We start from the raw sequence: 15054 nt of genomic DNA on the forward strand, positions 1-15054 counted from the left end.
AACATACACTGGAAAAAAAAGATAACATTTTCAAAAAATACTGTTGGCAAGACTGAGCCTCCACATGCAGAAGATTGAAGTCAGATCCATGTCTCTTACATGCACAAAAAATCAATTCGAACTGGATCATTGACTGTAATCAGAAACTGGAAATACTGGCACTGCTAAAGGAAAGCACAGAGAAATCACTTTAGGACATAGGCACAGGTAAGAGATTTCCAAATAGGCTCCCAAGAGCACAGGAACAGGCCTAGGAACTGGGAAGTGGGATTACATAAAATTTGAAAGCCACTATACAGCAAAACAATCAACAGAGGGAGTAACCGATAGAATTGGAGAAAATCTTTGCCAGTTATGCTTCAGACAGGGGGTTAATATTCAGAATATATACATAACTGTAAATATTAAACACACACACACACACACACACACACACACTGAACCAAATTGACAGTTATCAAAAGAAGGACACAAGGCAGGCTTGAGAGCTAATTAAGAGCAGAAGGCCTGGGTTTGATTCCTGGCACCTGCATGGTGGCCCACAACCATCTGCAACTCCACTTCCAGAGGATTCATGGCCTCTTCTGATCTCTGCAGCACCAGAGTACACATACATACATGCATGCAAATCACCCGACTCCATTTGTAGACCAGGCTGGCCTCAAACTCACAGAGATCTGCCTGCCTCTGCCTCCCCAAGTGCTGGGATTATAGGTGTGTGCCATCACACCCAGCAGAAATAATTTTTTAAAAATAATTTATTTAATTTAATCTTTTGTGCTTTGGTGCAGTGCTGTCAGAAGCCTGAACTGGATGGTTACAGACAGTTGTGAGCTGTTGTGTGGGTGCTGGGAATTGAACCTGGGTCTTCTGGAAGAGTAGTCTGTGCTCTTAACCACTAGAGCCATCTCTCCAGCCCCAGAAATAATGTTTTTTAAATTTATTCTTCTCTCATACAATACATCCCCTCCTTTCACTGTTTCAACTTTTCCCTCCCATCTATCTCCTTTCTCCCCCAGATCCATTCTTCCTCTGTTTCCGTGCAGACCTCCCAGGGGTATCACCCAAACATGGCATAACAAGATTCAATAAGACTAGGCACAAACCCTCATTTTCAGGGCTGGGTGAGGCAACTCAGTAGGAGGAAAAGGGTTCTAAGAGCAGGCAAAAGAGTCAGAGAGCCCCCTCCCCCCCCACTGCTAGGAGTCCCACAAAACTGTCTAGTTAAGAACCTTAATATACACACAGAGGACTTAGCATAGACCCATGCAGACTTCATGATTGCCACTTCTGTCTCTGGGAGCCCCTGGGGGCCCTGCTTAGTTGATTCTGTGGGCCCTATTCCTGTGGTGTCCTTGACTCCTCTTCCTTGGGGATCCCTGAGCTCAAAGGGAAGGGATCCAATGGCAATCTCCAATTTGGAGGTCTTTCTCCACCTAATACTTGACTGCAGGTCTCTGCATCTGCTCCTATCAGCTGCCTGAGGAAGCCTCTCTGGTGGTGATTGGGGGAGGGGCACCAATCTAAGAGTATACCAGAATATCATTAGCAATCATTTCATTGATTTAAAAAAAATAATTTAAAAAATATTGTTTTTTTCATTTCATATTTGTTGATATTCTGTCTGCATGTATGTCTGTGTGAAGGTGTCAGATTGCTTGGAATTGGAGCTACACACTCTTGTGAACTGCCATGTGGGTGATGGGAATTGAACCTGAGTCTGTCTGAAAGAGCAGTCAGTGCTCTCAACCACTAAGCTATCTCTCCAGCCTCAGAAATATATTTAAATAAGAAGGAAGTATAATTGGCCAATAAATATTTTTAAACTATTCAAAGGTGTGAGGAGATGGCCCAGTGAGTAAGAGTGCTTTTTCTGAAAGCATGAGGAGCTCCGTTCAAATCCCCAGCATCCACATAGGAAGTTAGGCATGACTGTGTCTGCTTGTAACCCGGTGTGTGTGTGTGTGTGTGTGTGTGTGTGTGTGTGTGCGCGCGCGCGCGCGCGCACGCGTGTGCCTGGAGTCAGGGAGAAGCAGCGATTGCTGGCTGGCCAGCCTGGCTGAAATGGTGGGCTTCAGATTCAGTGAGAGACCGTGTCTCAAGGCAATGAGGTGGAGAGGAGTAAAGGAGACATCAAATAACTTGCTTTTGCCTCCACCGGTGTGTGCGCGCGCGCGTGCGTCGGTACCTGTACGAACACCGGGCACTGCACCCCTACAGCGGTTAGATAGCTCAGTGGGTAAAGGCGCTTGCAGCGAAGCCTGAATGCAGACCTGAGCTCAATCCCCAGATCCTCTGAGACCTCATCTCTCCCCTGTCAAAATGGCTGTTATCTAGAGAGCGAGCGGCAGCAGCGTTGGCGATAATGTGGGGGAAAAGGAGGCCTTACCCACTGTTGGTGGAGTACCAGCCAGTGTGCAGGCTTCTCAAAACAACGAACCTAGAACTACCACATGGTCCAGCTACACCATCTCGGGCACATGCCCAAAGGATTCTGCGTCCTGCCACGGAGCTTCAAACGTGCTCGCGCGTGTTTATTATTGCTCTTTTCACAATACCGAGAAAGGGGGCCCAGCCTAGACGTCTATCAGTAAATGAATGGGTCATGAGAATGTTGTACATATAAACAATGGGATTTTATTCTGCCACAAAGAGAAATGAAAGCATGAAGTTCACAGGGTAATCATGGGAGCTGGTAAAGATGACATTAATTGTGATAACTCTGGCTCAGAAAGATAGACACTGCATGTTCTCTCTCAGATGGGGATTCTGGCTGCTAATTGTCAAATAAATGCATGTAGTGGGAGTAAATGTGGGTAAATGCTAGGAAACCAGAAAAGGTCCATAAAACAGAAAGTAAACAGGCTTTAAGTGAGGGGGAGGGTAGAATAACAGGACACATGAGATATGAAAGTAGAAGGGGGCAGAAAGGTACAGAGGGGCAAGAAGAGGCAGGCAAGTGAAAGGAGCCTAAACCAAAATGAAGCTTATGTGAAAATGCCATGAAGAAGCCTGCTATTTTGTAACCTGATTTTACAAAGAATATGAATTCAGAGTGGGGAATGCTGGCTCTTGCCTATAATCCCAGAGCACATGAGGCAGAGGCAGGAAGATCGTCGCAGATTGGAGGCCACTGGGGTCTACACAGGGGGTTCCAGGCCAGCCAGGGCTACGTAGTGAGTCTCTATCTCAGAAACAACAGATCGTGAATTACAAACGTAAAACCTATAGATATGAGTTTGTATAAGAGTAAGGGGGGGGGGGGGGAGAGGCAGAGAAGCTGGTGAGTAGAGGCTTCCCCTCCCATGACGGCTTTCTCAGAGAAAGCAGAGAAAGGCAGCCAAGGAGGATATGTCTCACGAAGATTCAACATGCTTGCACACTGATGGTAATAATCAAGTAGAGAGGAGGCCAGGGAGGCTTCAGGCCAGGGAAGGGAGGGACAGTTGCTGCAATGACAGCACTGGGTGGTGACAGGGTCCATCAAAGGGGCAGTGGTGCAGGAAGATGGAGGTGGTAAGAATGATAATCTCCCGTTTTCTTGATAAGGCAGCAAGACCATCAGCTCTGAGAGAGAGGGACAGAGAGGGAGAGAGACAGACAGAGAGACACAGAGACAGACACAGAGAGAAAGAGATTTGGGCATTTAAGGAAGGAAAGCCTGGGAAATGTGGAGCCAGCTAGGTGGCTCAGTGGGTAAGGGCACCTGTCACTAAGCCCAATGACCTGAGTTTGAACCCTGGCCTGGGACCCACACGATGGGAAAGAGAGATGCCACTTCCTAAACCTGTCCTCTGACCTCTACACATGCATGGGGAGCACAAGGACACACATTTTTTTTTTTTTTTAAAGGACAGCATGGAAATATTCCTAGCTATGGTGATGCGCTCCTATAATACCAGTACTCAGGATGCTGGGGTAGGAGTATTGCAAGTTCAATGTCAGCCCGTGACACAAACAAAAGAGACAGAAAGTCACCCAGAGAAATACTGGGCACACCGAGTACAGCAACAGTAATAGAGATAGCAGAGCCTTGCACATGCTAAGCACGTGCCCCACCAGTGACTCACACCCTGAGCCTATTGCCTGATGGCTCACTGTCTCTCTTACTAAAAAGTGTAAAGATTCTGGTGACTTTGCTCTTGCTCTTCACTGTATGCCCTGGTCCAGTGCCCTACCCGGCTTGTAGTTAACATTTTAAAAATATTTGCTGATGCCTGGGTGTGGGGCTGCATTTCTGTAATCCTCAGCACTTAAGAAAATGGAAACAGAAGCTCAGGAGTTCAAATTTACCCTCAGCTACATAGTGAATCCAAGGGCAGGCCAGGCCATATGAGACTCTCTCTCATATAAACATTTGTTGAAAAGAATAAAAAAATATTAAAAAATAATTGATCACAATACAAAGCTTCATGTAGAAGGCATTATTTTACTGAGTGAACATTCATTTGATAAATGTGGTCCTCACCAGGTTACAGTGAGTCCTCTAGAGCCTATCCTGGGCTCCCAGCAAGCCTCAGAGGTAGCAGGAGTCCTGCAAGCTCCCTCACATGGACCAATAGCTGTCTTTTCATCTGATATGCACTGTCTTCCTCTCGCCACTGGGAGACACTGGGAAGGCATCTCACTGACTCACTGCTGTTTTGACTTGGAATGAAAGGCTGTCGGGGACGGGCAAGAAGGAGAGTAACTGCTGCAGATGCGGGTCTCCACAGCAGGCTTCCTTCCTAGAGGCGGGAGTGCCAGAGTAATGACAGTGCTAAGGACAGAAGGAGGAGGATGGATGGTCAGGAGGGCTGTGCGTGAGGGCAGAGACTCAACCTCGCTCCGCAGAGTGCAGAGATGAGGGAATGCAGGCAGATGGAGAGGAAAAGCAAGGGGACACAATGGCGAGAATGAAAGGAGTTTAGAGTGGGCAGGGGTTGCTCCCAGACCGTGTTCACCAAGCAATGAGGACAGGGCTTTTACCATGTGAAAAGCACTGCAGTCAGGATGTGGGGTGAAGATGAGAAGTGAGACGTTTGCTCTCGGTGTATGGGGGAAGACAATAAACAGAAAACCAATGTAAAGCCATGTCAGAAAGTGATGGCTCGGAAAAGATGATGAAGCATGGATGAAGTGGAGGCTCCTGGAAAGCAGAGAGCAGGATGTTAAGAGCCAGCCAGGTGAAAATAGAGAGATGGTAGTGAAGTGGTGGGAGAGGCACTCGGAGTATAGAGATTCTGGGAGAACGCCTTCTGATGCTCTGGACTGACAGGAAAGTCTCATTTGGCAGAAGCACTGTGTGTGAAGGGAGCTTTTGCATTGTTATTTAGTGAGTGCATGTGCACATGCTGGTACATGGAGGTCAGAGGACAACTTTGTGGGAGTTGGTTCTCTCTTCCCACCCTGTGGGTCTTGAGCATCTCACTCAGCTCGTCAGGCTTGGCTACCTGCTGAGCCATCTCACCAGACCCTGATGTTTTAAAAGGGAAGAGCAGGGATATGATTTAGATTCTCAAAATCATTGGCAACTGTAAAGAGTAGTTTGCAAAACAAGAGGCCAGAAGTAAAGGGCCATCGCCAGACAGTGGTGGCACATGCCCTTGATCACAGCACTTGGGAGGCAGCTGCGAGAGCCAGCCTGTTCTACAGAGTCAGTACCAGGACAGCCAGAGAAACCCTGTCTTAAAAAAACCAAACCAAAACAAAAAGGAAATGAAGGAGCATCTAAGAAGCTACAATGACTCCAGATTCGAGAAGACAGCTTGGCTCAGGACCCTAACAATAAAGATGAAGGGGTAGACTCCGGACAGTCCCTCAGAGCCGAGGCTGCAGCACTTACAGAAATCAAAACCCTTTTAGCTTGAACAAGGAGCAATTGTCATGTCCCAGTATGAAGAGCACTGGACAGAAGTGGATTGGGGGGCGGGGCAGTTCAAGGCATTTATTTGAGTCATGTTAGATTTGTGCAGCTATTAGACATCAGAGTGGCTATGTCAAGTGGGCGGTTGGACAAATGAGTCTGGCACTATGGAAATAGATTTAGGACTCACTGACATTTACAGAGTATTTAAGCCCTGGGACTGGATGAGATCACTGGACAAAGAATGTGGAAAGAAAAGAAGGCCAAGGACGAAGCCCTAGGAGGCTCCAACACTTAGGGGTCAGAGCCGAGGAAGACTAATCAAGAACAACTGGGAGGTTGGAGGGGAATTAGCAGACTGTGATTCCTAGAAGTTTGCGGTGCAGGGGCTTGAGGGTAATGGGGAGGGGTTAGGTATGAATTGGTAGGGTCAGAGGAAATTTTTAAATTACATTTATTTAGTGTGTGTGTCACACTGCTCCTTCAGAGATCTGTTGACAACCTGAAGGAGGCAGTTCTTTCCTTCCACCTTGTGGGTCCTGGGGATAGAACTCAGCTACTCAGGCTTGGTGGCAAGCACCTTTGTCCCCTGAGCCATCTCTATGGCCCAGGACAGGAGGGTTTTAAGAGAGTAGGGAAGGCATCTCAGAAGACTGAATCTGAGTGGACTGGCGTGGGCCATTTGTGAACGGCCAGGGAAAAGCTTCGAGAAGGAACAGCAGGTGCAAAGCCCTGAGGTAGGTTCCTGTTGCCTACTTCTAGGAGCACACTGTGGCTGAGACACAGATATCCGTAGGAAAGAGAACACCTAGATACTTAGAGGCGGGAACCTACAGGGCCTCCTTATAAGCCACAGAAAGTGGTTTGGATAGTCTGATTTTTGGAAAGGCTAAGCACAGTAAATGGGTCTTGAGCCATTTAAGGACTGTTTTTGGGCTGCTTCCGAGAGAATGGATTATATAGCAGGGCCAGAGCGAACTGTTGATCTGTTGGGGCACTCTAATTTGCCTATGCGGCCTTCTCTCCCAGCCCTCCTTGGTCCTCTCCCCGCCATGGTCTTGAACTCTCATCCCTTTCCACCCTGGCCAGAGTTAGGGACTCAATTGCATTGGTGCCTTAGACTCTGAGAACTGCTTGGGGGTCAGAAATCATGGGGTCTGTGGAGCTGAGCAGAGGTGGATGTGCCTGGAGGTCGTGGCTCCCATCCCTACTCACCCTCCCCAACCTTGTACCTGGGACAAAAGCTAGGCTCGCAGCGTGGCAAACGGAGGGTTAAATCATGCGTGGCCTACAGACGTGAGGAGGAGAGGCGGAGACCAAGTGGTCCTAGCCGTCCACCGAACCCAGCCGAGCCCAGCCGAGCCCAGCCGAGCCCTGCCGAAGCGAGCATCTCCCGCCGCCGCCGCCGCCGCCGCCCCGCGCCCCGGGCGCCCGCCCCCCTCCGGATCCAGCGCCTCGCTGCCAGCCAAAGCTCCCGACCATGCCCGGCGCCCCACCCGCTTCTGCGACCCCCAAGCCCCGCGCAGCTCGGAGTGTCTGCAGTCAGCGCGCCGCCACGTCAGGAATGCAGGTGAGCGAGGGGGCACCCAAAGCCCCTATCCGGAGGGAACAGGCTCTGCCCTCCCCAGTGCCAGCTCCGCGCCCTTCGCCTCTCGCCCGACTCCAGCCGCCCTCCATCCCTCCGCTGTCCTGACTCCATCCTACCCTCCTGGTGCAGCAGTCAACGTCTCCGCGGCTGCCTCCATCCCGCCTTGAGCTCATCCTGCAGCTTCGGGCATCCTCCAGCCTCAGGTCCCCTTTTCGCTCTGGATGCTCCCTCCGACTCCCATGGCTGATCTTTTCCTCGTTTTCCCGGCTTGCGCCCGCTTTCCAGCCCTGTCCAGGGAGCGCAGGCCTGTGGGATTGGCGGGATTGGGCTCCCTTCTAGGGATGGGGCCCGGTTCTCCCACCCCCCCTCCCGGTTCGTCTTCTGCGCACAACAGGTCCGTGAGGAGCGCCAAGGGGGTGGGGTGGCGCACCAGCTTGGGGACTGCGGACTTCCTGGAAGGGGTGACAAAGGGGTACCCGGTGTGTGTAAAAGGGCTGGAGTTGACGTTGGTGGGGGGGGGGATGTGGCGGACGAAGGGGCAGGCGGGTCCTGGTGTAGCGGGCCACCGATGTCTTCTGAGCCCTTATCCGCTCCACTGCTTGGGCTACCATTTCTTTCCTCCCTTCTCTAACCTTCTCCCACCAAGCCCCCAGGCTTGTCTCTTTCCTTTCCCTTCTCTTTCACCTGGCCTCCAGCTCTGTCTCCTTATCTCTTTAAATTTTAAGAAACAATTCGTAACTCCTCCATCTTTGCTGTGCCGCTTCCCCCCACCCTGCCCCTGTCCCTCCCTTTTCTGATTTTGCCTTCCACACCATGTTCTTTTCTATCTCAATGACTTTCTCCTCATCTCTGATCCCCATCATTCCTTTCCCCTTCCACTCTCTTTGCTTCTGTCCTGGCCAGACCCCTCCAGCCTCCCGCCCACTCTCCCCATCCTGCCCTCTTCTCTCTTCAGAGCCCTCTGAGATTCTTCTGTGGCCCCTCTTCCCGCTCCACCTCTCCCTTCCCCAGCTACTGTTCACCTTTCTTCTCACTCTTGAACCAATGTTTTTCTTCTTAGCCCTTCACTTCTCACACCTATTGTCCACCACCCCATTCCCTTCCCCAGCTTATTCTCTGGGAGTATTCAAACGTGCAGCTATAGACTAGGAGTCTAGAAGACACGGAGTGTCACATGCCCCTTCTCCCTGCGGATCCCAGCCCCTCAGGGTTCACCACCCTCAGCTTGGAGACTGTGCACTTCCAACCATCTCCACTCTCCTAGGACTTTACCCAGAGGAGCCACAGTTGAGGGGGCGGCTTCCTTCGAGCTCCACCTTCTTTCAGAATGCACCTATGCATTTGAGTGGTTAAACCTCAGGAGCAGAAACCATGCTCTGGAGCTTTTCTCCCACCTACCATTTTCTCCCATTTTTTTTTTTTTTTTTTTAAAGGCAGCTAGCTTCTAGGCTTCATTGCAAGAGAAATGCCTGGCACTACACGAGGTGAGGGGCCTTCTAGCACCCCCCAACACTCACTGAGATTGACTTCCCTTCCCTCCCCCACTCTCATACTCCCTCCCTAGCGGTAGGTGCTCAGGGAATCACAAGGTTCTTGGCTCTAAATTAAGATCCAAGAAGCCTGGAGCTGTGGGCAGAGGAAGTGAGAAGGAAGGAAGCCAGAGAGGCAAGAGTAGACAGATACCGGGGCCAGGAGGTAACAGGGACCCATCTGGGATGTTGTAGGTGGGGCTGGGGGTTACTTGAGGGAGTTTCCCCCTAAAAGGATGCTAAGAAGCAGGGGATGCTGGGAAGCAGCAGCATGGCTGGTAACTGTGCAGCTTGGGGTGGGGCAGGAAGGGGCAGAATTGGTGGATGGATGAGCTGGGGGAGTACAGGGGGCATTTGGGATGTGACACCCTCGTTTTTCCTCCAGTAAAGGCAAAAAATCTGGGTCACAGCTGAGGAAGACCTCAGATACCGAGAGCAGAATGTGGTAAGTTTGGCCCAGCAGGGGGAGCTTGGAGACCACTTTCCCTGGGGGTTTGGGCCCTTTCCTGCCTAGGCCAACTCTGGGCCTCTTGACGACTGGCCCCCTAGACAAAACGAGGCCAGGGTCTCCCTAACACACGCCTGCTCTAGCAGAGAAACCTGGAGGGAGGTACCCAGGATTTCTGGTGTGAGCCTACCCTTCTCATACCTGAGCCCATCCATAGTGGCCTGGGTCTCACCGACTTTTTCTCCCTTCCTGTAGGCCTGCTCTACTGCTGTCCCAACTCCTCCCTCTCTGGCCACTGCTGTTGCTACCCCTCCCACCGCCTGCTCAGGGCTCCTCCCCTCGGTCCCCACCAGCCCCGGCCCGCCCCCCATGCGTCCGAGGTGGCCCCTCAGCCCCTCGCCATGTGTGTGTTTGGGAGCGTGCGCCTCCACCAAGCCGGTCCCCACGGGTCCCAAGATCACGTCGGCAAGTTCTGCCAGGAACTGCACCTCCTGCCACCCCGTCAGGCTTTGAGGAGGGGCCTCCCTCGTCCCAGTACCCTTGGGCTATTGTGTGGGGTCCCACAGTATCTCGGGAGGATGGAGGGGACCCCAACTCTGTCAATCCTGGATTTCTGCCCCTGGACTATGGTTTTGCAGCCCCACATGGGCTGGCCACCCCGCACCCTAACTCAGACTCCATGCGGGATGATGGAGACGGGCTCATCCTCGGGGAGACACCTGCTACCTTGCGGCCCTTCCTGTTTGGAGGGCGTGGAGAAGGTGGGTGAGCAAGGCTGGGAGGGCTGTGAAGGATGGGGAGGGTGGCTGAAGCCGAGGAGCTGCTGAGGCTGTCTGTGTCTTCAGCAAAATGCCAGGCTCTAGGCTGGCAAGGGTGCAGAGGGGGAGCTGCTGCCGTGTGCGCACTGAAAGAGTTCAGGGCCACTGCTGAAGACAGATGTTTAGACAATTGGGGATGAGTCAAACAAACAGCCTAACAGAAGCACGTACAGCATGTTTTGAGGAAAACGGAGAAGTGAGAGACTACTTCACCCCGGGGATCAGGACAGATCAAACAACTGACGTGTGAGCTAGAGCTTAAAAACAGAACGGGGTATTCCAGGCAGAGGGATGCCACGGAGGAAGGTCACTACCAGGGTATGTGCTGGACGGTAGCTTAGGGTTGGACCAAGGAAGATCATCTGGTACCTCTACCCCCATTTCTATCCAGGAGGATGGTTCTCTCTGACCTTGGAGCCTCATCCTCTTCACATGTATTTGTAAGATCTGGTACATATAATGTTTGGGAAAGTGGAAAAGCTGACAACCCAGGAGAGAGTTGATGATTAAAAAAGAACAGGGGGAATCCAGAGAAGTAGACGGGCGATGTGGATTCGAGTGGCAGTACTCAAGCCACACCCCACTTTGACCCTGCCTCAGGCCTCCCAACAGCTGTCTTCCCTCTTCCCCAGGTGTGGACCCTCAGCTTTATGTAACGATTACCATATCCATCATCATCGTTCTTGTGGCTACTGGCATCATCTTCAAGTTCTGGTAAGCTAAGGGAGTTGCCTAAAGGTTTGTAACGGCTAGACACAGGGCAAGACCAAGGACAAAAGTTTCATTGGAGTGGGAAGTCACTGATGAAGGGAGGAGCTCAAGAAAAGCTAATTGGAGTGGAGCAGGACTGAGAGAAATCCGAACAGATTCCTCCAGAAAAATACAAGGGGTAGTGGGAGGCAGGGGAATTATTTATCTATTCTGGGGGCTTTGGTGGGCAGCTCTCCAAGACAAAAACTGAACCGGGCTGCAGAGCCCTTTCTTAGGGCGTCTGTCCAGGAGGAAGAAAATTGGGAGCTTTCTTTGTACACAGTCAATAATGGGTCACACAGTCCTTCACACTTTACTGAGAGTCATTAGATTCAGGTGCCCAAGCCATTAGCTGACTTTGAACTTGAACTAAATCTGCCAGGTACCTGCAGAGGAGGGAAATGGCTCCCCTGGACATCAGTGTGGCAAGGGATAGTTTTAAGGGGCTTTGTGTTGGTAGGGAGGAGGCATTATTCTGTGGCTCTCCAATGGTTTAGAGGGAAGCGGCAGGAATAGCTTGATGGGGTGCATGGTCTCAGAAACCAGTTTTTTTTTTTTTTTTTTGCTATGGTGAAGTTGGGGGTTCCAGGGAGAGAGAAGCTGGGTTGACCAGCGATGCTGGCCTAAGACAGAGGGTACACAAGTGTGTGAGAGGACCTCTTTCCTTCTGATGCACAAGCTGGGACCGGAGCCAGAAACGGCGCAGGCCCTCCGGGCAGCAAGGTGCCCTGAGGCCAGAGGAGAGCCAGCAACCACTGACAGACCTGTCCCCTGCTGGAGTCACTGTGCTGGGGGCCTTTGGGGACTCACCTACCCCCACCCCTGACCATGAGGAACCCCGAGGGGGACCCCGGCCTGGGATGCCCCAGCCCAAGGGGGCTCCAGCCTTCCAGTTGAACCGGTGAGGGCAGGGGCCAATGGAATGGGGGGTTGAGGAGGGAAAGCAACCTAGATCTTCAGACCTTCAGGGGCCCTTTCCTGGGTGGGTGGTCTTCCCCTCCAGTCCATTACTGCTTTCTGACCTGTTTCCTGATCTCCCCAGGGGGCTGGTCAGATCCTCTTCAGGGGGAAAGGGGGCTCCCTGCACCACCCCAGGCTCTATGTCCTATTTACCTGGCACCCTTTAATTCCAGCTTTGCTCTCTTAACCCTGAGTACCCTTTGTCCTGGGCCTCTCCTTCAGCTTCAGCCTACTCCTTGGTTCCTGATTGTGCATTTTCCCTCTTCCTCTCAGGATTCCCCTGGTGAATCTGTGATGACCCCCCCCCCCATGTTGGGGTGCTGCCAAGCAGGAGGCCAAGTGGCCAACATAACCACCATCCACCGAGGGTGGGGTAACCGTGGGGAATTGGGGCCATGGTGGGGGGCTCCTAGCTCCTGCCCTTGCACACTACCAGGAACATTCACTAATCCCATGGACAAGCCCCACTGTTTGCCTTCCAGTGGTTGGGGGCTTCCCACACTTGTGACTTTGGGTCTCCCATTCCCACCCTTGCACATTCACATGAAAGCCTTGCACATTCACCTACACCCTCACAGGCCATAGCACACAGACATGATCCTCATGCTGCTCTTCTGCTCCATGTCCCCATCCATGTCTGCTCAGCTGGCTCCTAGCTCTCTCCCTCTCTCCTGTTGCACATGTCCTGCCCCCTTTACATTCTCTGTGCCCATCGCAGACTGGGGATATGCATTCCTGGCCCTAGTATATGGCATAGTGTGCCCACTCTGCCTCATCAACACCCACTGGTCTAGTTTCTGTGGCCCTTGCATGCTGCCCTAGAGGTGGGTGGGAGGTGAGCTAGGAGCGCCTTGCGCCATCTGTCATGGCCCCATCTTATTCCATGTCTTATGTTTCACTGTCCTTCCATCCCACTCCCAGGATGCTGGCATTACTGAGGGCTCCCCCACAGGGGGTAGTGAGGCCCAGTTGTTAAATTCTGTCACCTGAAATATGGGTTTGGGGGGAGTCACCTGCTGCACTCCATGAGAAGGGACTCTCATGCCCTCTCTTCCCTCCTAACTAAGTCCCTTGTCTTGTCTGTCCTGGCTGTCTGTGTGTGTGTGTGTCTCTGTGGAATTCAGAGGCCCTTGAACAGGCCTCTACTCCCCATCCTCCCCTACGGCCTCCCTAAAATGTACCTAGGCTGCCAGGAACTGAAGCCAGCTGGTTCAAGGCCATTGGGAGCTCTGCCTCCACATATACCCTTCTCTTCCTGGGCCCTCTCATGTTGTCCCTTTTTCCCTCTCCTGCTTCTTACCCTTTTCCTCTCCTCAGGTTCTTCCCTCTCTCCTTGGTCTTTCCACCTTCCTTCCTCCTCTTACCTGGCTCCTATGCTGTGATATATATTTTTGTATTATCTCTTTCTTCTTGTGGTGATAATCTTGTGGGATGTAAGTTTCAGAATTTTCAAATAAAGCCTTTGCAAGATAATCTAGTTCCTTGTTTTGCCTTATAACTGCTACACACACACACACACACACACACACACACACACACACACACACGCACATACACAAGGAGGATGGGCAGGACGAAGAATGGAAAAGAAGGGAAATGGAAACCTCTTGGAAACCTCTTCAGACTGGACTGTCCCCTGCCTGCTCTATCTGAAGCTGGAGACTGATGGATGACTTAACTTAGGACAGGATGAAGAAAGGGACTGGAGGGCGGAACTGGAGGAGGAAGAGCTCTGCAGAAGAGGAACTAGAATCTGAACTGTGGCTTGCTTGCTTGTTCCTTACTCCTAAGGGTCAAGAGAAACCAAGAGAAAAGACAGAGAGAAGGGGGACATTTCTTAGGACAGACAATGGGACAAGACAGAAAAGCAACCGATTGACTGGAGATGGGGGCTCTCTCACCCTGTAGTCCAGGCTGGCCAAAGCGAGATTCTCCCACCTTGGCCTCCTGAGTGCTGGGATTACAGGCATGAGTCACCACCCTAGGCAAAACAGCTAAGGAAGAGGATAAAGGGTCAGAAGGAGAGAAAGCAAACAAAAAAGGATGAGTGAGGCACAGGAGAGAGGGTGCTCTGCTTGGTTTATTTTCATCCTTGCTCCTCAACATGCCCCCACCCACAACTGCCCGCCAAAAGCTATGCTGCACCAGAGGCTCTATGGCTCGCTCATTAGTTCTTCCCACTTGCTAGGGTGTGGGGGTGGAATCAAGGGGTGTGTCTAGAAGGGAACACAGGCTGCCCAGCTGGGATCAATCACCTCTGAGGTCCCAATTCTAGGTTTGGCTCTTTAACAGCCCTAGTAAAGCCCACACATCAGTTTCTCAGCTGTTGCTAGGCTCTGTTGCTGTGGTAACACCTAGGTCTTGCATCCAGTGTCCCCCCACCCCCACCCCCATCTGTGGCTCACCTGCTTTCTGGAAATGGGTAGCCCCAGGGAAGCAGGAGACAAGAGGGCAGTGTGGGCTGCCTAGGATGTACCTGCCTCCAAGTGTTTTATCTTTGATGCTATAAATAGGAATGACTATTATATATATATATACACACACACACACACACATATAAATATATGATACATTTATATACTTTTATGCGTGTGTTGGTAGGTGTGTTTAAGAGGCTGGGGAGCTGTACTGTATATTGAGGGGAGGTGTGGCTGAGCCTCTAAAGCACATGAGTGTGGGGAGAAAGGAATGTATTTCTCAGGACAAGAGAAGCGTTTAGGACAGACTTGCTCCAGAGGAAAGCAGCCAAAGTAATGAACCATCCAGCAGCAGTGTGAGGCAAACAGGCCTTCTGAGTGCGGTGCTCCCAAAGATTCCAGAGGTAGTGGGAAAAAGGGAGAAGGCTGGGAGGGAACGGAAGGGGCAGGGTGCCAATAGGCTGTGGTAGGGAAGGGCTCTGCGGAAGGTGAGGGAAGACGCCTCCTTAACCTTTCCAGATTTCCCTACAGGGCTGGAGTCCTTGCCAGAGCAGGAATGAAAGAGCCCTGGTTGTGGAAGGACAGGGAACTCGTGATTGGAGGGCTCCCTGGGCTCTCTCACCTTCAACAACGCCCTCTTTAGAGGGACAGTGTGACCCTGTGGCTCATCCATATGCAAAAGGCACACATGAAGTCCCC

At 51.7% G+C, this 15054-nt stretch overlaps 2 protein-coding genes across 6 annotated transcripts in view; one reads left to right on the plus strand and one right to left on the minus strand.

Moving 5' to 3' along the window:
- Cops7a (COP9 signalosome subunit 7A) overlaps positions 1-7610 on the minus strand; it is a 32067-nt gene extending 24457 nt beyond the window's left edge. For both annotated transcript variants that reach the window (XM_055609479.1, XM_055609480.1), the window contains exon 1: positions 7550-7610. The gene's annotated coding sequence lies outside the window, so the exon portion shown is untranslated. The remainder of the gene's footprint in view (positions 1-7549) is intronic.
- On the plus strand, positions 7259-13405 carry Pianp (PILR alpha associated neural protein). 4 transcript variants are annotated; one of them, XM_055609475.1, is made up of 6 exons: positions 7259-7415; positions 9348-9407; positions 9666-10171; positions 10861-10942; positions 11658-11879; positions 12212-13405. In XM_055609475.1, exons 2-6 carry the CDS (start codon positions 9403-9405, stop codon positions 12231-12233), a joined length of 837 nt encoding a protein of 278 aa, XP_055465450.1. In that variant the 5' UTR covers positions 7259-7415; positions 9348-9402; the 3' UTR covers positions 12234-13405. The 4 variants fall into 4 exon arrangements, with proteins under 4 accessions (XP_055465450.1, XP_055465449.1, XP_055465452.1 ...); XM_055609474.1 differs by lacking the exon at positions 7259-7415 and adding an exon at positions 7655-7827; XM_055609477.1 differs by lacking the exon at positions 7259-7415 and adding an exon at positions 7863-7912.
- Positions 13406-15054: the final 1649 nt, after the last annotated feature.

This window comes from Psammomys obesus, unplaced genomic scaffold (genome assembly GCF_907164565.1).
Source record: "Psammomys obesus unplaced genomic scaffold, mPsaObe1.curated_primary_1811, whole genome shotgun sequence".
NCBI lineage: Eukaryota > Metazoa > Chordata > Mammalia > Rodentia > Muridae > Psammomys > Psammomys obesus.